This window comes from Bufo bufo, chromosome 2 (genome assembly GCF_905171765.1).
Source record: "Bufo bufo chromosome 2, aBufBuf1.1, whole genome shotgun sequence".
Lineage (NCBI taxonomy): Eukaryota > Metazoa > Chordata > Amphibia > Anura > Bufonidae > Bufo > Bufo bufo.
The window spans coordinates 422,613,720-422,638,107 of record NC_053390.1 but is presented as its reverse complement, the minus strand read 5'-3'; the positions used below and the strand labels follow the sequence as shown (position 1 = coordinate 422,638,107).

The 24,388-nt window shown below is 43.8% G+C and overlaps 1 protein-coding gene across 3 annotated transcripts in view; it reads right to left on the bottom strand.

The window, feature by feature from the left end:
* Nucleotides 1–24,388, bottom strand: part of RNF38 (ring finger protein 38) — a 374,424-nt gene that overhangs the window by 336,666 nt on the left and 13,370 nt on the right. Inside the window, exon 1 of one of the 3 annotated variants that reach the window (XM_040417368.1) lies at nt 19,894–20,597. The exons of the other annotated variants lie outside the window; for them this stretch is intronic. Coding sequence (XP_040273302.1) covers nt 19,894–20,125 — 232 coding nt within the window. The 5' untranslated portion in view covers nt 20,126–20,597. Of the gene's footprint in view, nt 1–19,893; nt 20,598–24,388 lie in introns of those variants that run through there. 3 annotated transcript variants of the gene reach the window in all.

Genomic DNA, 24,388 nt, shown 5'->3' with positions numbered 1-24,388 from the left:
CATTCTGTATTCAGAATGCTATTATTTTCCCTTATAACCATGTTATAAGGGGAAATAATAATGATCGGGTCTTCATCCCGATCGTCTCTTAGCAACCGTGCGTGAAAATCGCACCGCATCCGCACTTGCTTGCGGATGCTTGCGATTTTCACGCAGCCCTATTCACTTCTATGGGGCCTGCATTGCGTGAAAAACGCAGAATATAGAACATGCTGCGATTTTTACGCAACGCACAAGTGATGCGTGAAAATCACCGCTCATGTGCACATCCCCATAAAAAATGAATGGGTCCGGATTCAGTGCGGGTGCAATGCGTTCACGTCACGCATTGCACCCGCGCGGAAATCTCACCCGTGTGAAAGAGGCCTAAGTCTTTGATGTTTGATGTCTCCTAAAGATTAAACCCTTCCGTCCCAGTGGCGTATATGTATGGCAGAAGGAGGGGTTTTAACACTTTAGATGACATGGTCAAATGTGGTATTAAAAATTCTTTCTAAATGCAGAAAAACCAGTAGGGTGCACTTCCAGGTCAGGAACGGCTCCCCCATGTGGCGATTGGGAAAGCCATTCCTTTGCTCTGATGCGCTGGGTCTCTCTAAAGATATCCAGCATATAAGAGCTGTAGTTCCTATGGAGGCTTACAGTTGGCATGGCTTCATAGGTGTAGGGCAGTGTAAGGCCTCATGCACACAACAGTTGTTTTAATCTGCATCCGAACCACAGTTTTTGCGGCTTGGATGTGGACCCATTCACTTCAATGGGGCCGCAAAAGATGCGGACAGCACTCAGTGTGCTGTCCGCATTCGTTGCTCAGTTTTGTGGTCCGCAAAAAAAAATATAACCTGTCCTATTCTTGTCCGTTTTGCGGACAAGAATAGGCAGTTATATCAATGGCTGTCTGTGCTGTTCCGCAAATTGCAGAACGCGCACGGACGGCATCCGTGTTTTGCGGACCGCAAAACACACAACGGTCGTGTGCATGAGGCCTAAGCCAAAAGCAATCTGAACATAGCACATTCTAGCCTCCTGGTGGAATGGGAGGGGGCTAAAATAAAAAAAATAAAAATAAAAAAATAAATAGATTTAAATCACCCCCTTTCCCCAGAATTAAAAGAAAAATGTAAACAATAAAAAACATAAAGATCATGGGCTTCACCGCATCCCCAAATCCCAGAACTATTAAAATCTAAAAATATTTATCCCATACGGAGAATGGTGTAACGGAAAAAAATATCAAAATGGCCAATTCACATTGATTCACATACGTACTTCTTTCACAGGTACCAGTGGCTGGGGGAGAAATAAAAAACAATGGACAACTCCTTAGTTTTTTTTAAGGTAAAATAGTACGCTAAAAAAAATACGCTTATAATGTCTGACAAATTCATAAGGACCTATCTGAATCTGGTGCATAACCCCTACAGTATATGGCGGATTTGCCCCAGCAAATGTAGTCTGTTATAGAAAATGATTTGGAGGCATTTGCAACAGATTAGACCTCATCCCCAATGTGACAACTGTCAGACATGTGGAACATATAAAGAAAGGAATCCAGATGCTTTATATAGAGAGCAAATGCTGCCATCATTTTCTTCTCCAAATCACCAAATCTTTAACAACAACAACTGCCAAAGGTCTTATAGACTTTATTGATCTTCTACATTGATTTGAATGTAAAGTCACACATCAGTACACATCACATATCTCATAAAATGTGAAAGCTATATCTTTGCTTAATGAGCCACATGGATACCCTGGAAAATCCACTACTGAGCTGTCACTACTAATTTAAATTATAAAATAGATGACTTGTATGCTTTGTGCGTACTATTTATATCATATAAAACATATTAAAAAAAATTAAAAATTATATATATACAGTACAGACCAAAAGTTTGGACACACCTTCTCATTCAAAGAGTTTTCTTTATTTTCATGACTATGAAGGCATCAAAACTATGAATTAACACATGTGGAATTATATACATAACAAACAAGTGTGAAACAACTGAAAATATGTCATATTCTAGGTTCTTCAAAGTAGCCAACTTTTGCTTTAATTACTGCTTTGCACACTCTTGGCATTCTCTTGATGAGCTTCAAGAGGTAGTCCCCTGAAATGGTCTTCCAACAGTCTTGAAGGAGTTCCCAGAGATGCTTAGCACTTGTTGGCCCTTTTGCCTTCACTCTGCGGTCCAGCTCACCCCAAACCATCTCGATTGGGTTCAGGTCCGGTGACTGTGGAGGCCAGGTCATCTGGCGCAGCACCCCATCACTCTCCTTCATGATCAAATAGCCCTTACTTTCAAAGTTTTCCCAATTTTTCGGCTGACTGACTGACCTTCATTTCTTAAAGTAATAATGGCCACTCGTTTTTCTTTACTTAGCTGCTTTTTTCTTGCCATAATACAAATTCTAACAGTCTATTCAGTAGGACTATCAGCTGTGTATCCACCTGACTTCTCCTCAACGCAACTGATGGTCCCACTCCCAACCCCATTTATAAGGCAAGAAATCCCACTTATTAAACCTGACAGGGCACACCTGTGAAGTGAAAACCATTTCAGGGGACTACCTCTTGAAGCTCATCAAGAGAATGCCAAGAGTGTGCAAAGCAGTAATCAAAGCAAAAGGTGGCTACTTTGAAGAACCTAGAATATGACATATTTTCAGTTGTTTCACACTTGTTTGTTATGTATATAATTCCACATGTGTTAATTCATAGTTTTGATGCCTTCATAGTCATGAAAATAAAGAAAACTCTTTGAATGAGAAGGTGTGTCCAAACTTTTGGTCTGTACTGTATATATATATATATATATATATATATATATATATATTAGGGTTATTGCGGGTATCGAAATATCGATACCCAATCAATACTTTTGAAAAGAAGAAAAAGGTGACTTTTATTGCTTATGGACTTTACTTGTATGTGAACAAACACCAAGCCACCTGCGTTTTGTGATACACCTTATCTGCATTTTGTTATACACCAATGTGTGAATAAACACCGCTGTTTGATTCAAGAACTGTGTACTTTGCCTCTATACTGCATCCGCTAGTCCTAACTACCAGAGCGAATCCCCATAGTGTCATATAACATAGTGTTCAAAAAGAATCCTATTACTGATTACTGGAGTTTGAGTAGAATCTAATCACTGAATACATTTTAACAATTTAATCTATATGAGCATTTTCCAGGACTTCTTAGAACCTGGCGAAGCGCTCCCCAGATGACGCCACCAGCAAGAACTGGAATGCAGTAATCATAGGGGTTCCTCAGTGGTGAAAAGGTAGACAATTACTGCCTTACCTGGGGTATAACGAGTAAACACGGGGCCACAAAACAAAACTTGAAATAGGGCCCCACTCTTTCAAAACCTCCTTCAGCAGCAAGTTGATAATATACAAAGTTTATAAATGATTTTGTTCTCCATAATGCACAGGGATAGTGCACACAGTTATGTCACAGTGCAAGGAGAAGACTCACAGTACAGAAATAATTGTCACAGTAATGTCCCAGTGCAGGGATAATGCACACAGAGATGTCACAGTGCAAGGAGACTCACAGTACAGAAATAATTGTCACAGTAATGTCCCAGTGCAGGGATAATGCACACAGAGATGTCACAATTAAGGCATAATGTGCACAGTGATGTCACAGTACAGAGATTATCTACTTAGTGATGTCACAACGGAAATATGCAAACAGTGATGTCAGAGTCCAGAAATACTGCACAACATGATATCATAGCATGGAAATAACACAAGAAAAACGGTTACCGGGTACAGCACATGGATAAAAACAGAAATATGATGTAAATATGGGTATAAGGCACACATCAGGTCATGACAATGCAGAAAGTAATGACACCCCCCAATCCATAGTTAGTAGAAATAGACTCCCTAGCATTTGATATGCCTGCTGCCCTGCTAATTACATTACTTACTATAACATTTCCATTTTGGTAAAATCCCTTTAAGCATAGAACAGATATACAATGATCAGGCATTACTTTGCCAAAAAAAGCTAACCAAATGGGAAAATATATTATTATATAAATATATTAATTTATATTTAAATAAATATCAATTTGGCAAAAAAAAAAAAAAAACATTAACATCTGCTCTAATATATATTATATATATATATAGTAATATTGTCTGATTTCCAAGCAATATTTAGAATTACCAAATACTTACTAAAAGGTATAAAGTCATTTTTCTCATCAGTCAGCCCGAGAACACACATGAGGCGACAGTACTATTTAAGTAATATTGCCACCAATCATCCATGTGATATTCCGCAATCTCAGAATTAACACATTTAACTTGGTTATGAAGAAAAAGCTAAATGATTCTGCATAATTTTCTGTTGCTATGTGACTAAAAATGGCACACGACCTACTAAGCGGTGTTGCAGTCCGCATTGGTTTCACGTACTGTCTTTCATTTTTATAGAAAGACCTATTTGAATCCATGTTTATCGATCCAGTACAACCAGTTGTCCTCAATCATTTAGAATCCATGACTTAAAAAGGAGGGAAATGCACATAGACTAGTTCTACAGACCGAATAGTGAAAGAAAGCTAAATGCCAAGGATTCTCCCAGGTGCTAAAAGCTGCCGTGTCAACTGTCTTAAAAGACTCTTATTGGTCCACTGGTAAAATGGTCGGCTGACACATGTCAACTAGTGGAGATGAAAAGGACCCGGGTGTCACCGTTTCAAGCCGTGTGTCACTACTTCATGTAGTCAAGCATTACTAATCAGAGGAAAAAAGGCCAACAGGATGATGGTTTGCCAAGGGAAAAAAAAGTGAGGAAGAAAGGGATAAAGAATCTAGTTTTAAAGGAAAACATCCCGGCTCCAAGTAGCTTATTTCACTCCACTTTGATACTGCAGCTTATCAGGCTTATTTCACACAAGTTTTTTCTTCCTTTTTTTTTTTTGCAAATCTCTTAATTTCTTGTAGTATTTCCGAGTGTATGTAATCAGTTTTTTATGCATTTTTCACACGTTTGAAGATAAATTTAAGAATATCACTCAACCTCTCCTAACAACCATCAGTGAAAAATGGACAGTCCTTCAGTGTGCTGTCAGATTTTTTCCACTGACCTACTGGCTTGAATGGACCAGTCCTGAGTGAAAAACGAATGAACAAGAACAGACAGATGGTCAGTATAATCGGCGTTAAAGGGCTTATGCCATGAAGATATTATATAGTACAGGACAATCTAGAACCAGTCCTGTACCTCCCATGGATCCAGAGATCTCCCCATTCATTGCTCTGCTAGATTTATATCAAGCTGGCATCTCATTCTTTCTGCTACAGCTCTCTCCCTATCACACCCTAGGGGATGTGTCCTTTCTGCTACAGCGCTTTCCCTATCACTCCCTAGGGGATGTGTCATTTCTGCTACAGATCTTTCCCTATCACTCCCTAGGGGATGTGTCCTTTCTGCTACAGCTCTCTCCCTATCACACCCTAGGGGATGTGTCCTTTCTGCTACAGCTCTCTCCCTATCACACCCTAGGGGATGTGTCCTTTCTGCTACAGCTCTCTCCCTATCACACCCTAGGGGATGTGCCCTTTCTGCTACAGCTCTCTCCCTATCACACCCTAGGGGATGTGTCCTTTCTGCTACAGCTCTCTCCCTATCACACCCTAGGGGATGTGCCCTTTCTTCTACAGCTCTCTCCCTATCACACCCTAGGGGATGTGTCCTTTCTGCTACAGCTCTCTCCCTATCACACCCTAGGGGATGTGTCCTTTCTGCTACAGCTCTCTCCCTATCACACCCTAGGGGATGTGTCCTTTCTGCTACAGCTCTCTCCCTATCACACCCTAGGGAATGTGTCCTTTCTACTACAGATTTCTCCCTGTAACTGCACAGCTTCTAACAGCAGATAGGACTGGTGACAGTTGAAGGATGTGTGACCACCTCAGTAGGTGGATGTGCACATCACTACACAGATTAAACACCAGGAGGCGCCATTATAATGAAGAAAAGAGAATATCTCACATCTGGAGCATTTTACAAAAGTAACTAGATTATCATGCTGAATCATATTAAAATAGCATTTAATGGTGAAACAACCATGCAAGCTGTACAAGGAAGAAGCCTGGCTTGTTTCATTAATATTGACATGGCATGGGGTATATTCACCCTCTTGTATTTTATTGTTAACAGCATTTAAAGACTAGTTTTACAAGCTATTTCATGCAGACTTTCCCTGTGGATTATCGGGTGAAGAATCCACAGTGTAAGGCCTCATGCACACGGCCGTTCCGTGCATTGGGGACCGCAATTTGCGGTCCCCAATGCACGGGCCTTATTCGCGCAGCAGCCGCGACGGATCCAGACCCTTGAATAGGTTTTTCGGTACAGAGGCACGGACAGAAACACCCCGCAAGCACGCAGTAGTGCTTACGTGGGGTTCCGTGCCTCCGTTCCGCACCTCCGGATTACAATTGAATGGGTCTGTATCCGTGATGCGAGGAGCACACGGCCGGTGCCCGCATATTTCCGGCCGTGTGCATGAGGCCTAATACAGTACAAGCTAATATTTTTCAAATTTCATATACACAATGCAGAATTTATCCACAATGAAATTGACCTGTTGTGCGGATTTTAAGATTGGCAGCATGTCAATTGTTTGCGCGGAATTTCAGTGCAAGGTGAGATCTGGGGAACGTCCGCTCCAAAATCCGCTAGTAAGTCATGTGAATATTGGTGTGGACTTGGTGTGGACAAACAGCACAAAAATGAGTCCACATAAACGACACTGCCATGTGCATATACCCCTCAGGGGACGTCCAAACCTACAATATTTTGCTGCCTAAAAAACTAACATTTTGCCACAGACCAACTGCCACTGACGAAATCTGTATCACAGATTGAACTGCTGAGGATTTAGCATCTGTACTGCGGGTTAGGTTGCTGATTTTTTTCAGTGGCATATGGATGACATTTCCTAAATTCTCATCCACTTTGCTGGTACCACAATATGCTGCAGCGTATTCGTCCTAATGGGAGGCTAAAGTGAAAACTAAAAATGCTTGCTGGCCAAAGTATACACATATCATATTTGGCTCCATGATTTAGTGTTAGATTCCCGTTTTATAGAGACGCCGGCAGACGGGCCCAAATAATTTTGTACAAAAATGTATTTGCCAAGAATCTCACATTTACAAAATAAGCGTTAGCATTAGCACCAGAATGTTTTCTAGAACTATGGCATTATTGTACTTGCAGAGTGCTGCTGCATTGTCTTTTGACTACATTATCATGAAGAAATAAAAGCTTTTATATGGATAAAGCCTTCCAGTTCAGCTCTTCAGCTCCACAAAAGAAAGAGCCCATCCACTCAACACAGATACTGTATACAGGGAAAGTGAACATTCCCAAAAATCACAGAGGGGGAAAAGATCCAAACAGTGCAGGTTACACATCATTTTATCTGCGCTATTTCTACTGCAGTCTAATGAAGGACTGGGAGCTTTCCTGTAGCAGTGGCTATTCTTTAAACTTTTTGTTGCCATGTGTTTTTGGAGTTTTGTACCTCTGATATCCCGGGATCACCTTAACATTTTGACATGTACAAAGGGTCCCACTCAAGTGTCGTATTTGAGCACAGTACCGTTGCAGTTTGTGAAGAAGCAAGTGGCACAGAGAAAGGGGTGAATATACGATGATTTTATATTTTAGGCTATTGCAGGGCTTAGGGTACTTTCACACTAGCGTTTTTCTTTTCCGGCACTGAGTTCTGTCCTGGGGGTTCAATGCCGGAAAAGAACTGATCAGTTTTATCCTAATGCACTCTGAATAGAGAGCAATCCGTTCAGGATGCATCAGGATGTCTTCAGTTCAGTCTTTTTGACTGATCAGGCAAAAGATAAAACCGCAGCATTCTACGGTTTTATCTCCGGCGAAAAAAACTGAAGACTTGCCTGAATGATCCGGCATTTATTCCCATAGGAATGTATTAGAATTCAAAATACCGGATCAGTTCAGTTGAAAAAAACCAAATGCCGGATCAGTTTTGACGGATGACACCGGAAAGACGGATCCGGCATTTCAATGCATTTTTCTGACTGATCAGGCATTTTTAAGACTGATCAGGATCCTGATCAGTCTTAATAATGCCATCAGTTGGCATACGTTTTGCAGGATCCAGCAGGCACTGCGACAGAACTGCTTGCCGGATCACTCTGCCGCAAGTGTGAAAGTAGCCTTATCTGAGACTTATCTCTGACAAAGGGATTAAATCATCGGCAAAGTCCTTGAGTTTTTCTTGTGTAAAGTTAGGTAATACTTTTCATTGACCTAGTGAATTAAATATGCAAGCTCTTCTTCAGGCATTGTGCGGCACAGAAGATTGACTTTCCATTCCCTCCTCTCCTGTTACATTTTAACGTTAATCATTATAATGACGACCTCATGGTCCGATTCCCGCAGAACTGTATAGTCACAGGAGCATCTGTATCCAGTGCCCCACTGTCTGTCTAATTTTTACCACTTAGATTTGGGCATCTAGCACTAAAGATTAGTTGTATTCCTGCAGGCATAGGATTCTGGTCTCTACAGGCAAAGTGATGTGCCACCTTCTGCTGGCTCAGAAAAGTTAACCAATAATTGATGTTTGAAAAAATTGTAAATCAGACATCATACAGTACATGACAACCTCTTTCTAACAAAGCTACAACCAGCCCTGTACCTCCCATGGATCCAGAGCTTCCCCCATTCATTGCTATAATTACCCTGCTAGATTTATTTTTCAAGCTGGCAATTTAGGAGGAGTTTTCCTTTCTCAGGGAGGATGTCCTTCCCAAGGGGCCACGTCCTGTAGATCCAGCTGGTGGCAATTGGGTGGAACTGAGCATGTACAACTACCTCAGCAAGGGGGACAGAGAAAAGGAAAGCAACAAACTCAATAGCTATACTAAAATTTTAATGACATGCAATTACAAAAGTATTCAGATCCAGGTGCTGGTTTGAAAAATACAGAATATTAATCATGGGGCAACCCTTTTATAGAAGACCTGCCACCTGCCCTGACGTTTGTTTTAGCATATAGTTGTATCCCATATTAAATGACCATGGTGGAGCATCTGTTTTTGGGTTTCTATTATCATTTACTAAAATTCTTTTCGTGTCCGATTAGAACAAATCGGTCAGCGAATTATCAAATTAACCCTAAATGAAAAGTTGTGTATGACACTGACGGACAAGGCAGGAGATGTGTAGAGGTAGCAGTGGAGGCAGCAGTAGCAGAAAATGGAACCTGACAGACAGGGGATGTGCGGCTGTGTATGGGGTAGTAGTAGTAGTGGCAGTAGTGCAGCCTGGGGACCCACACTAGTATACAATAATACTACGCTGAGTCTAACCCATTCCTAGCTAAAATCTCTATAAATTAAATCTATTAGCTTTACTAACAAAGTCCTTGTTTGACCTTCAACTAGCTGTACTGTGTGTCTGGGCTTTTTTTTCCTCTCTCTAATAAGAGATGTCCTGTCACAACAGTGTACAAGCTTAGAATACATATGACTTCCCTGGTTGGGATCATATATAGTACCTATGACACATCAATATCATCCCTCCTGATTAGTTGAGGCTGACTGCAAGCCCGTTGGCCAGGGCACCACCCAGAGTGATGTGAACTTCCTCCTTCACCTGCTCTACTGTATATCTGGCAGCTATGCTTTTTGAAAATTTGATGTAAGGCTTCCAGATGTGGGTGTTATGTAGTCCCAAAGGTAAAATGGTTAACGGGTTTATTTTGCCTTTCCGCAAGAAGCAGTGGCAATGGATCTTTTTATTTTTCTACTGCTTCAGGGATAACCCTGTTTGATCACAGTCCTACTGGGTTCATGCAGATATTTTTCAAGGCCTACAGGGTCTTGGTTTGTAACTCATTCTCCAACTGTAAATAATGGACCTTCTTAGACTTTTGAGGCTCACGAGTACTGAGGCATAGTCTATGCAGCACTGCAGAAAATGTTGGCGATACACAAAGCAATAGGAATGAATAAATAAAGTATGAGCATGTGTTTGTACAGTTTTTAAACAGTGCCCACAGGCTGGAAGTAGAATTATTGGATGAATTTTACAGTTTGTTACGTGGGTAAATCCTGGCATTGAGGATGCATTTGATAATTCCATTGTTATGAAGTACAGAAACTTCCACAGGTAGCAGAACAAGAAAGGTCTGTGGTGTTTTAGTTAAACCTCTAACGGGTTTAAGATGTGCCAATAATTAAGATATTAGGTCTAATGTGGATTTTCAGAAGTATGTAGATGAGGCTCACTTTAGGACACTCAGGAAAGACATCACTTATCTTTATAGATACTGTATATGAATCTTCTTGTTACTTTCTTCTATGCCATCTTTATGTGATCTGCTGTCTTACACTTGACCATGGCATCTCCTTAAATCTCTGGTTTTATAATGATTGTCTTTCATTTGGCCGATGGTTTCTCTCTCTTGTGTAGTGATGTTCTACATATCTGCATGTATCGTAAGACTTCCATATATTTGTTCAAAAAGGGGTTACAGCCTGTGTTTGAAGTTTGCTACCAATCGGACTAGTGAAGAGTTACTACTGGTGTCCATGATAATTTGGAATTTCCTGAGAACTCTGTCCACGTCACTACACAATGTGACTTTGCCAAGTGATTTCGTAGGACATGTTCTCAATTCCTGTAATATCTACTTGTGTAAAAGGTGAGATTAACAACACAAAGCTGTGGAATTTTTTATGACTAACCACTGTATTGAGAAATCAAGAACATTAAAACACAACAGAAGTCATGGAAAGTCCAAGATACGCAGTAGTTGAACATCCTACAATATATACCAAATAGCAGCTAGGGCTTTTCGTCCAAATGGAGGTTGATAGAGATGTGTGAATATCATTCTATATTTTGTATCTCTAGGACCGTGTACCTAGATGATTTTTAAGTAGTTGCTTTCAGCTGCTTGTTCCTTATCTCAAGTGCCTCCCCTCCCCCCTTTTCTAGCCAAGGTGTCTGTTTATGCAACACTGAAGAGCGAAGGAGGTGGGCACGCAGCTGCGGGCAGTGCTTGTCCTCTCCTCTGCCTACAGATGTGTCAAGAGGGATGTATGGACTGTAGAAGAATGCTTGAGCCAATTACTTAGTTAGATGATTTACATATATATCCAGTACCTTTAAAAAAAAGCACCTCCTTGAGGTGTCATATATGACGTATGTAGTATTAATGTTAGTGAGAGGCCATTACAAGATGGAGCTAGCATATGGATGTTTACATAAGTTCACATACTAAAGTCTGTAAGACAGTGCATACTGCGCAGAAGCCAAGTGTTATCTTGTCTTCTTTTCCTTCTCAGCCAATGAAATAATGGCATGAGCCTCAGAGGGGGACGCCCTCCCCCACCGAAGATGTATAAACTGCCTTACTCATTGTAATAAAGAGAGAGACTGTCTTTGACCTGCCTTTGTGTCAGCGTATGTCTCTGCCACGCGTGGATATTAACCCCTTAGGGTACCTTAATTTGGAGCACCAGAGTGTATCTTAAATGCTTTAATTGAGAGCAGCTTCAACAAGGTCATATGAAAGGATTGACCAAGCTTAATCTTGCAAACTTAAAGGGATATTGTAGGTTCAGGATACTGATGTCCTATCCTCAGATTGGTGAAGGTTGAAGCTACGATACCCTGCAAAGCCACTGCGGACAAATTAATACAATGAATAGGCAACGGCAGTCCTATCTGACCTATCTGCCTCCAGATAGGTCATCAATATCAGATTTGTGGGGGTCCAACACCCAGCATCCCCACTGATCAGCTGTTTCAAGCTGCTCCTACTTGAAAAGCAGCTGTGCTGCAGTCACCCAACACAGCCACGATCCAGTGGATGGAGCCTTCTGCTTCCGATTCGACCGTTTTGTTTCCAATACAGCTGGCTGCCCGAACCAGCTGATTGTAGGGGTGACGATTATTGGACCCCATCAGTCTTATATTCATCACCTATCAGGAGGATAGGTGATCAATATTAAAAAGCTTTAGATTTAGAAACCAAACTGTTCATTGGCTGCAGAGGTCATATGTCCCAGTGTCAGGTACCGCTGCAGCAGCACATAGAGAATAGTGGGGGATCAGGAAGCCTTGGATCAGTGAATATGCCTTTTTCATTTATGTCAGCCATGCTGAGCCACCTGAAAGATAATTTTGTTGCCACGGACAACCCTTAAGATTATATTAACATGAAAGGAGAAATATTAATCATTTTCAGCACTTACTGTACATTAATTTATAATGCTGACTTTGGAACTGCAGTACATTTTTTTGGTTAATGATGGTAGAAATAAAGTTGTAGGGGTTGACTGGCCTACACAGTGACCGTACAGGGATACTGAAATACTATTCTATATCGCAATATACATATACAAAATTGTTGATAATAAAACAACACTCATAGGGATATTTGATTAGAAATACAAATCCTATCTATTGAATAACTACTAATTCTTTATTAAGCTAGGGCTACACAGCGACACGTGTCACGTGACATTTCATGTAATGTATGTCTATGGTGTCACAATGGTGTGTATGTGACATTCACTCCATTGACTTCAATATAAGTTTTGCGCAACACACGACTCGCCTGTGACTTGGCTGTGTTTTCACATATTTTTGTGTAGCCCCAGCCATATTCTAGTTGCAACCCCCCCACACCCACTAAACCCACAAAAGCATGAGCCCTGAATTGCAGGAAAGTGCGACAGTGGGAAATCAGAGGAACTGTGCAATTGCTACTGCCGTAACCCATTCAGCTGCCCTTAAAAGCAGTTTTATCAGTATTCATAGGCAACTTCTTCTATGTTGCGATCCAGAAAATAAAACAAATAACCTCATGCCCTTTCGATATTCAGATTTCCCATTCTTTATTCCTGCTTTACCACCATTACCATACACACAACCAGTACATTGTCTTCTTTCATGGAATGTATTTCCTTGGAGACCATAGCAGGTTGCAGAAGCCATCAACCTTCATAACATTGTAACTGTCCTCCAAACTTGTGGTGGTACCCAAATGAGGGAAACATAGTCATCATGGACAACTGTTATAATGATGAGGGAAATATCCTAAAGACTGGGCATTAGAATCCAATATAGACACTTTTTTGCCTTGCTTAACAAATGGGTCGTAGATTAAGATGGTAAAAACTCAAACTATATAGTTTCGCATGAGTGAGCTTTCCTTCAGAATGCATTCCGTTTTGCAAATGGACACATGCGGACTGAACCCTGACCCATTCATTTCAATGGGTATGTGTAAATGAGCATTATTTTTCACACATCATCTTTAAGGTCAGGAAAATTCGTAACAAGCTCTATATTGTGTGTTTTTCATGCAGGCCTGGCCCCATTGAAATAAATGGGTCAGGGTTCAGTCCTGATGCCATCCGTTCGCAACTTGCATTGTATCCAGACAGAAAATTCCCTCTTGTGAAAGAGGTCATAGGCTGATAATCTCTGCGTTCAGGAAAAATCACAGCATGTTCTATATTGTGCATTTTTTACGTACCCCTGACCCGACAGGAATGAATGGGCCTTTGCGTGAAGAATAAAAAGGCATCCGGATGCAATTTCTTACTGATAGTTGCTAGGAGATGTTAAAGGGGTTATCCAGGAATTTACATTGATGATCTATCCTCATAAATAGGTCATCAATATCAGATCGGTGGGGCTCTAACAGACAGGATGCCTACCAATCGGCTGCCTCTTCCTAGGCCATGTGCCATCACCATACATCGGTCACATGGCTTAGTTACAGCTCAGCCCCATTCAAGTGAATGAGGATGAGCTATAATACCAAGCACAGCCACTATACGATGTACAACACTGTGCTTGGAAAACTGCTAGGAGCTGGCTGCACTGACTGGAGCTCCGGTGAGAGCTGCAGCTCTCTGAAACAGGAGAGGTCATCATTAAAAGTTCCAGGATAACCCCTTTAAGGCCTCTTGCACACGACCGTGGTTTGGTTCCGCATCCGAGCCGCATTTTTTGCGGCTCGGGTGCGGACCCATTCACTTCAATGGGGCCGCAAAAGATGCGGACAGCACTCCGTGTGCTGTCCGCATCCGTTGCTCCCATCCGTGGCCCAGCAAAAAATTATAAGTCATATCCTATTCTTGTCCGTTTTGTGGACAAGAATAGGCATTTCTATAATGGGCCTTCTGTTCCGTTCCGCAAATTGCGGAAAGGCACACGGGCGGCATCCGTGTTTTGCAGATCCGCAATTTGTGGACCGCAAAACACGGCAAGTTCGTGTGCGAGAGGCCTAAGTGTTAGGCCTCTTTCACACGGGCGAGATTTCCGCGCAAGTGCAATGCGTGAGGTGAACGCATTGCACCCGCACTGAATCCGGACCCATTCATTTCTATGGGGCTGTGCACATGAGCGGTGATTTTCACATATCACTTGTACGTTGCGTGAAAATCAGAGCATGCTCTACTTCTTGCGTTTTTCACGCAACGCAGGCCCCATAGAAGTAAATGGGGCTGCGTGAAAATTGCAAGCATCCGCAAGCAAGTGCAGATGCAGTGCGATTTTCACGCATGGTTGCTAGGTGACGATCGGGATGGTTATAAGGTAAAATAATATCATTCTTAATACAGAATGCTTAGTAAAATAGGGCTGGAGGGGTTAAAAAAATAATAATTATTTTACTCACCTCATCCACTTGTTCGCGCAGCCCGGCTTCTCTTCTGTCTTCTTCTTTGCTGTGCAGTAGGAAAAGGACCTGTGGTGATGTCACTACGCTCATAACATGGTCAGTCACATTATCCATCGCCATGGTGATGGATCATGTGATGGACCATGTGATAAGCGCAGTACCGTCACCACAGGTCCTTTTCCTCACAGATGAAGACAGAAGATAAGCCGGGCTGCGCGAACAAGTGGATTAAGGTGAGTTAAATTATTTTATTTTTTAACCCCTCCAGCCCTATTGTACTATGCATTCTGTATTAAGAATGCTATTATTTTCCCTTATAACCATGTTATAAGGGAAAATAATTACATCTACACAACCTTGAACCCAAACCTGAACTTCAGTGAAGAAGTTCGGGTCTGGGTACCACATTCAGTTTTTTATCACGCGCGTGCAAAACACATTGCACCCACGCGATAAAAACTGAACAACGAAACGCAATCGCAGTCAAAACTGACTGCAATTGCGTACCTACTCCCGCGGATTTGCTGGGATGCATCCGGAGCCAAAACGTGACACCCGGGTGAAAGAGGCCTTAGGCTAGTTTCAAATCTGCAGCTGTCCTCCAGCATAGAACAGCCTGCCGCCTGCCAGCATTGACTATAATGGGGCCCAGCAGAGATACGACCACTACCCGGGCAAATATGGCAGGATTAGGTCGGACACAAAATACTGTACTCAATCGTTTTTGTCCAGCCGATTCACAGTATTCTACCTGCAGGTGTGAATTAGCCTAATTCTTCAGTTCTTGTGAAAAATGCATTTAAAATTAGGCTACTTTCACACTGGCGTTTTGGCTTTCCGTTTGTGAGATCCGTTCAGAGCTCTCACAAGCGGTCCAAAACTGAGCAGTCTTACCCTAATGCATTCTGAATGGAAAAGGATCCGCTCAGAATGCATCAGTTTGCCTCAGTTAACGTCCGTTCGATCTCCATTCCGCTTTGGAGGCGGACACCAAAACGCTGCTTGCAGCATTTTGGTGTCAGTCTGATGAAACTGAGTCAAACGGATCCGTTCTGAACGGATGCAGAAGTTTGTATTATCTGAACTGATCCGTCTGTGTAGATTCATGACGCACCCGCACCAAACACGAGTGTGAAACTTAATTGCATCTGTAACGGATCTCCTGGCACCCCGACTGGGTACCTCAGTTGATGGATGCTCCTAGTGCTTCCCGAGGACTCCAAGCACTCCACGCACTCCACGCGACCCCACAAACCGCCGCAGCTTGGTTGGGCTCTCACAGTCTTCAACCCACCCTGGACCTACGACAGGGCTTCCAGGTTCCAGTGGGTGAACCTCTCTTCCTTCAGAGAGCGATGCAGGAACAGGAACAGCTCTTACAAGAGCTAGGGATTATACTATGGAGAGTATAATGATTATAGCAACCCCCCGAGTATAGTTCTCCAATCCCCCAAACATGAGCCCATACTTCATGAAGGGTAGAACAGGACACTTTAATGAGGCTACATGCCAGCCTTTTATGCAGGTCTTCCAGCAAGGGACACTCCCCATGGGGACCTTGTGGAAGACTGAGACAGTTTTTACATAAACCAATCACATGCAGTTACAGGCAGAAAACACACACATGTGATACAATTAATCAACACAATGGGATAACAATCACTCACAGGCAGACAACACCCACCTGTGATACAATTAACCAACACAATGGGATAACGTAATCACTCACAGGCAAAAACTACCCATTTTTCCCTTTGTAGAATAATGAGCCGGGGGGGTGGGGTCTCCATAGTTCTGGGTCCATAGTCCATAGGAAGGAGGCTAGCCCTCAGGCCTCTCCAGCATCCACTCAGAAAAAAACTTTGTAGGCAATAGGCAATCACAGACAAACTGATTAAACTTGCTTGCAAACCATCACCTCTAAATAGACCCTGACTCATTCCATATCGCTCGTGTGAAATAAGCCTTAAAGGGATATCCGTGTTGAGCTACAATCCTGTGTGGTGCACACTTCCAGGTTCACGTGCCGTACATTGGGCATGTGATCCTAGTTTGATGATAGAACCTACAGCGCATGCGTGAGTCCAAATCTCTTTCCAGCAGTGTGGTGAGAGATTTAGACTCACGCATCCGCTGCGGGTTCTAACCCCAGGCTAGGATCACGCGCCCAATGTACGGCATGGGATCCCGGAAGTGGCTGCCGCACAGGATCGCGGCGCAACCGAGTTAACCCCTTTATGTTCTGTTCAGTGCGAGTTGAGTCAGTTTTGTCTGTGACTGCATTTTTCCGTCAAAATTGTATCCATTTTCACGCATGTGAAGAAAAACTGAACAATAAGGCCTCATGCACACGACCGTTGGCCGTTTTCCGTTTTTTTTCGCGGACCCATTGACTTTCAATGGGTCCGTGGAAAAATCGGAAAATGCACCGTTTTGCAGCCGCATCCGTGATCCGTGTTTCCTGGCCGTGAAAAAAATATGACCTGTCCTATTTTTTTCACGGCCAACGGTTCACGGACCCATTCAAGTCAATGGGTCCGTGAAAGAACACGGATGCACACAAGATTGGCATCCGTGTCCGTGATCCGTGGCCGTAGGTTAGTTTTTATACAGACGGATCCGAAGATCCGTCTGCATAAAAGCTTTTTCAAAGCTGAGTTTTCACTTCGTGAAAACTCAGAACCGACAGTATATTCTAACACAGAAGCGTTCCCATGGTGATGGGGACGCTTCTAGTTAGAATACACTACAAACTGTGTACAAGACTGCCCCCTGCTGCCTGGCAGCACCCGATCTCTTACAGGGGGCCGTGATCAGCACAATTAACCCCTTCAGGTGCGGCACCTGAAGGGGTTAATTGTGCTGATCACGGCCCCCTGTAAGAGATCAGGGCTGCCAGGCAGCAGGGGGCAGACCCTCCCCCCCCCCTCCCCAGTTTGAATATCATTGGTGGCCAGTGCGGCCCCCCCCCCCTCTTTTGTAATAATAGGTTGGTGGCCAGTGCGGCCCCCCCCCCTCCCTCTATTGTAATAATTCGTTGGTGGCACAGTGTGTGCCCCCCCCCCCCTCCCTCCCTCTATTGTAATAATTCGTTGGTGGCACAGTGTGCGCCCCCCCCTCCTCCCTCCCTCTATTGTAATAATTCGTTGGTGGCACAGTGTGCGCCCCCCATCGGCCCCCCCTCCCTCTATAGCATTAACAACATTGGTGGCCAGTGTGCGGCCTCCCATCTCCCCCCCCCCATCATTGGTGGCAGCGGAGTTCCGATCGGAGTCCCAGTTTAATCGCTGGGGCTCCGATCGGTAACCATGGCAACCAGGACGCTACTACAGTCCTGGTTGCCATGGTTACTTAGCAATAGTACAATAGTAGAAGATTCATACTTACCGGCTGCTGCGATGTTCGTGTCCGGCCGAGAGCTCCACCTACTGTTAAGTGACAGGTCTTTGCGGCGCATTGCTAAATGAACTGTCACTTACCAGTAGGAGGAGCTCCCGGCCGGACACAGACATCGCAGCTCCCAGGTAAGTATGAATCTTTTACTATTGTACTATTGCTAGTAACCCGCTGCCACCAATGATCGGGGGGGGGGGTAGATGGGAGGCCGCACACTGGCCACCAATGTTGTTAATGCTATAGAGGGAGGGGGGGCCAATGGGGGGCGCACACTGTGCCACCAACGATTTATTACAATAGAGGGAGGAAGGGGGGGGTCTGCCCCCTGCTGCCTGGCAGCCCTGATCTCTTACAGGGGGATATGATAGTACAATTAACCCCTTCAGGTGCGGCACCTGAGGGGTTAATTGTGCTGATCACGGCCCCCTGTAAGAGATCGGGTGCTGTCAGGCAGCAGGGGGCAGTCATGTACACAGTTTGTAGTATATTCTAACTAGAAGCGTCCCCATCACCATGGGAACGCCTCTGTGTTAGAATATACTGTCGGAAATGAGGTTTCACGATCTAACTCATATCCAACAGTATATTCTAACATAGAGGCGTTCCCATGGTGATGGGGACGCTTCAAGTTAAAATATACCATCGGATTGGAGAAAACTCCGATCCGATGGTATAAAAGGGACTCCAGACTACATTGAAAGTCAATTGGGACGGATCCGTTTGAAATGGCACCATATTGTGTCAACGTCAAACGGATCCGTCCCCATTGACTTGCATTGTAATTCAGGACGGATCCGTTTGGCTCCGCACGGCCAGGCGGACACCAAAACGACTTTTTTTTCATGTCCGTGGATCCTCCAAAAATCAAGGAAGACCCACGGACGAAAAAAACGGTCACGGATCACGGGAAAACGGAACCCCGTTTTGCGGACCGCAAAAAAAATACGGTCGTGTGCATGAGGCCTAACACTCAACATTTTCTATCAACCATTAGTGAAAAATGTACTGCATCCGCATGTAATGAGTGTTTTTTTTCACTGACCCATTGACTTACATGGATCAGTCCTGCATGAAACGGATGAAGATAGAAAATGCTACAATTTTTCCTGAACAGACAGATGGGTTCAGTCCAGACACTATCCTTCGCATAAACGGTACCCACCCAGACGGAAAACTCACTTGTGTGAAATAAGCCTTGGACAGTATCGGTAAATCTGTCCCATCATTTTAATCCTGGGTGATATCAAGTATAAAACTGTAAAAAAAAAAATACAATATTAGGGTCCATTCACACAACCGTTTTGGTGTTCCGCATCCGTTCCGTTTAAAAACGGAACGTTATGCGGATCCATTCATTTTCAATGGAATCCGCAAATAATCGGAGAGCACTCATGGTGCTCTCCGATTCCGTGATTCCGTTCCGTGGGTTCCGTTATTCGGATCCTGGGAAAAAAAATATACCCTGTCCTACTATTTGTCCGATTTTGCGTTCCGTCATCCCATTCTAGTCAATGGATCCGTCAAAAAAACCAGATGACATGCTAAAAGCATCCTCATGTCATCCAGATTTTCGGATCCGCAAAAAACAGGAACGTTTATCTGGAAAGGTAAAAATACTGACGTGTGAATGCACCCTAACAGTGGTGAAATGTCAGGATGAGTTCATGTCATTTACTCTCTACTTCTGAGCATGTGAACTTTTGCAAGCATATGTGGCATACCTGAGAAGTTCTAACGTCATGCAATCAGTAATATCTGCTCCTACCTGCTGGAGATCGTATGTGGTGATGGTGGTGTTCATTGGTGGTCAGACTGTTTACCCGCCTCCTGGCCACTACTGGGGGGCTGTGAGGTTGCCTTCCTCCCTCTGATGGATTGTTATAGTTTCTGTCAATACCTGTCCCATGCATGCTATTAGACATACGATGAGGAGGTGGGGGTGTCTGTAGCTGGCGATGGAAGTGAGGTACCATGCCAAGCTGCCGTTGTGGGTTCATGATGAATCCAGACCTAAATCTGGATCTTGTCCTGAGAGGCTCCAGGAAAGCTGGGAATAGCAAGCAAGAACCACTAGGAGGAGGAGGAGATATGAGCAAAAGGGAAGCAGAGAAGAGCCTGGAGCGAGGATCAGGAAGGGAAAGACTGGTGATCTTCACAAGAGGAGAGTGCTGGGGGAAGGGGAAGAGGCGAGCAATCTGCTGCTGAGCCCAGCTTCTCTGTTGGCGGTTGTAGCAGCCTCAGCCCCTGTTTCAGTCTGGCTGGGACTGAGATAAATTGGGAAAAGCAACACTACATCTGAGCCACCCAATGTCTTCTCCTCCCTGTGAAGGATTAAGTACCCTCTGTAAAGGCACACTTCAGCTACATATCCAGCACTCGGTTCTGCACCATATCATATCCTTCCTTCACTGACGAGGATTCCCTGCTCTGTATGACTTGATCCTTAGGAGTTCTTGTCCCTATGATGTCACCAGCATTAGAGAAATGAAAGTATCTCCCTCAGCGTTGTGCTGTGTGCGGTTTGTGCCTCCCATGTCCAGCCTCTCCACTCCAGCCCCAATTAGTGCAAGCAGGGGTGCTCCATAGCCCCTGCCCAGCGTTAAAGTGACAGCAATATCTGAGCAAAGCCACATCCTCCTTTATTTCATTCTCTCTGAGCTGACATGTTTGATGGTTGAGAAACTTTAATGTGCCATTAGGCTGGTCACATACTTCAGCTGTCCTCAAACCCCCCTCCCCATACACTTGCACTCTGGGCTTGGCCTAGAGTTCATGTGTTCTGAATTGGAAGAGAGGTCGGGGGGGATGTCCCAAAAACAGAAGAGAAAAGAATGGCCATTCTAAGCTGAATTGTCCTCAGACTGCAACCATTACACAGCTTTAGGCAAGTAACAGCATAGGACACTGGCTGGGAATCCCTGGCAGCGGCTTACTTCCCCTCTCTCCATTCAGTACATATGCATGGTGGAGTCACAGCTGTCAGCTGAATGAGCATTGGGCAAGCTACTATAGAAGGTGTAGGAGCATCTTTTGCCACTACCTCTAACAGCTGCTTATCTTCCCTGAGAACAAAAAGATCACGCATGTAGAAATCCAACAGCCCGTTCCTTCTTTCCCCCTGCGCTCCAATACACATCAGGGGTCAGCCAATATTAAAGGGGTTCTGCAGTTTGTTTAAACTAATGATTATCCTCTGGATAGATCATCAGCATCTGATCGGCCGGGGTCCGACACCCGGGACCCCTGCCGATCAGCTGTTTGAGAAGGCAGCGGCACTCCAGGAGCGCCGTGGCCTTCTCACTGTTTACCGCAGGCCCAGTGACGTCACGACTAGTATCAATGGTCTGGGCAGTGCTGATCTCCATTCATGTGAACAGAGCTTAGCTGCACCCGGCCAGTAGATACTAGTCGTTACGTTACTGGGCCTGCGGTAAACAGTGAGAAGGCTGCGGCGCTCCTGGAGTGCCGCTGCCTTCTCAAACAGCTGATCGGCAGGGGTCCCGGGTGTCGGACCCCGGCCGATCAGATGCTGATGATCTATCCAGAGGGTAGATCATCAGTATAAACAAACTGCAGAACCCCTTTAATGAAATGTGTAAGGCCACCTTTAGACAGTGGAGGTCTTCATTTATGACTCTACAAGCAGTCGTAGTAGACTTATTCATTTCTATTATTACAACCTAGGTATAACTTACGCATTTTATCTGGCCATACAAGTTAGGTATCTCTCAGCAGATGGGTTCATACATGGGAGACATTGTGGACCAATCGGGTTGTTCTCACACAGAACATACAGTTGAAAACCTGTCCGATCCGTCGTTTACACTGTGTGGAGACGTTACGGTTTTTCCTCCATTCATTCATGGGACAATTGTCTGCATATCTATTTACATCAGGTATATTTTGCAACGACCTAAACAAATTTCTCAGGGCAGAAAAATAAAACAGCACTACAATGGAGTCTACTGTTAACACAATGCAGAGGTATTGGAGAATGACACATAAAGGTCAAGGCTTAGCAATATTTTGTACAACTGTTTGTAAACCAAATTATTATTTGGCTCATTAAAATGACCACAATGCAGCCACATTTAACAGTCTGTACGAATGTTCCTGCGAATGCTCATTCCTGACAATCTCCCCGTCTAAAGGTGCAGCAGATCACCCGATGAACAAGCAAAACGTGCAGGCATCTAAATGATCCTTTCTGGGCAGCAGATCGTGCTGTCTAAGCAGTGATCTGCTGCCCAGAAACAATACAGCTGTATGAGGCTGAGCGATCACATTATAGCCATCCCTCATCCTCATACTGTGGAGGTGATCACTGCATGTAAATACAGTTCTACACGTCCACTGAACAAGCAGCCACCTTAAAGGGGTTGTCCCACGAAAAATATTCTACAGTTTTCAAACCAGCACCTGGATTTGAATACTTTCGTAATTGTATGTAATTACAAATTTTGTATAGCTAGTGAGTTATGTAATGACATCTATCTGTAGAGCACCACCTGCTCTTTGTTTTCTTTCTTATTTCTTTGACCTGCTCACTGAGGTGGCCGCACATGCTCAGTTTTGTCCTTTAACTGCCTCCTGAGCTGTGATAGGCTAAGAGCTCCAGCAGATAAGACACGCCCCTTTAGCTGCAGCAGAAAAGACACTCCCCTTGAGCTGCCAGCTTGATATAAATCTAGCAGAGCAATGAATGGGGAGATCTCTGGATCCATGGGAGGTACAGGGCTGGTTCTAGCTTTATTAGAAAGAGGTTGTCATGTACTATATGATGTTGGATTTTCTCTTTTTACATGGAATAACACCTTTAAGTTCTTTACTAAACTGCATCACCATGGTATAACTCATGCAGGATTCAGGTGTTGCAGTTCTAGACAGAAATTACATTATTACAGAAAAAAGAACAAATCACAGTGAAAAACAACAAACCAAGTAAGTGGGCCTGAATCTATGGTTGGATCCACACCTGGAGTTTTCATACAGTTTCTTGAATCAAAGTCAGGAGTGCATTTACAAGTTAGGAAAAGTACAGAGGAAAGACTAATATTTCTCTGCTCAGTGTAGCGACGCAAGTGAACAGGCAGGCTAGCAGAGCAGCAACTGTGCATCCGCTGCTACACTTCTGGTAAGCGGTCTATGCTCCAGTATCGGAAGCAGAGTCCCTGTGAATGCACAGCTACTTGGAGCAGAGGCGCCGGCACAAGATTGACAGGGCTGAGCGAGATGTCCAGCCCTCTCAATCAAGCAATGATGAATGAATTGATTTGCTCAGCTCCTCTCTGCACCAAAAACTACATGTGTGAATCCAGCCTAATGGCAATACCTGGCCGGAAATATATAGTCTCCCTGGCCTTGTATTGCTTTTCTGGAGACACAATAGAATAACAGCAAGCTATTCCATAGATGTATGTCGGCTGAACCTCGTTCATTTCGGGGGAACTGGCTGACCATCTAATGGCTACAGTAGGGTTTCTGATTCTCCCCAATAGTATATGTTGAGGGAGAGAAGGGTTGGGAATGTTGGAATTCAACATGCCTGATCTTTTTGTTCTTGGGAGATATGGCCATCAGCACACGGCATAAGATCTGTATTATTTTCCGTGCGGATTTCTGTGCGCTTCTGTAGCATATTCTCACCAAAATCCAAAATGTCTAATTGTGGATTTGATGCGGTTTTGCCGCAGATCTCACTCTTCCATTGAAAAGGGTGAAATCCACAGTGAAAAACCGCAAACATAATTGACGTGCTATTTCATTTGAAATCCGCGTGGCAGGTCAATTTCTGCATGGAAAAAATCTGAAAAGTGTACATAAGATTTCTGTAATCTCATACACTTTGCTGGTACTGTAATACGCTGCAGGGATCAGGGTGGAAAAACCACACATATTCCGCAACGTGCATGTGGCCAATGAGAATCAAGAGAGAGATCTCTGGCAGATGAAGAAGCTGAAAACCATCTAAGGCTAGGTCTACACGACGACATTTGTCGCACGACAATTTTTATAATGATAGCCAATGGTGTTGCACTGCGACATGCTGCGACTGCGACAGTCGCAAAAAATTCATTTGAGATGGATTTTTCTGCGACTGTCACGTCGCAGTATGTCGCATGTTGCAGTACGACACCATAGACTACCATTATAAAAATTATTGCGCGACATATGCCTAATGTGTATGGTCAATCCTAGACTCTGTGGAAACTGATTAGATAAACGCCTAAATAATAATCCGGTAAATTGAATGATTAATT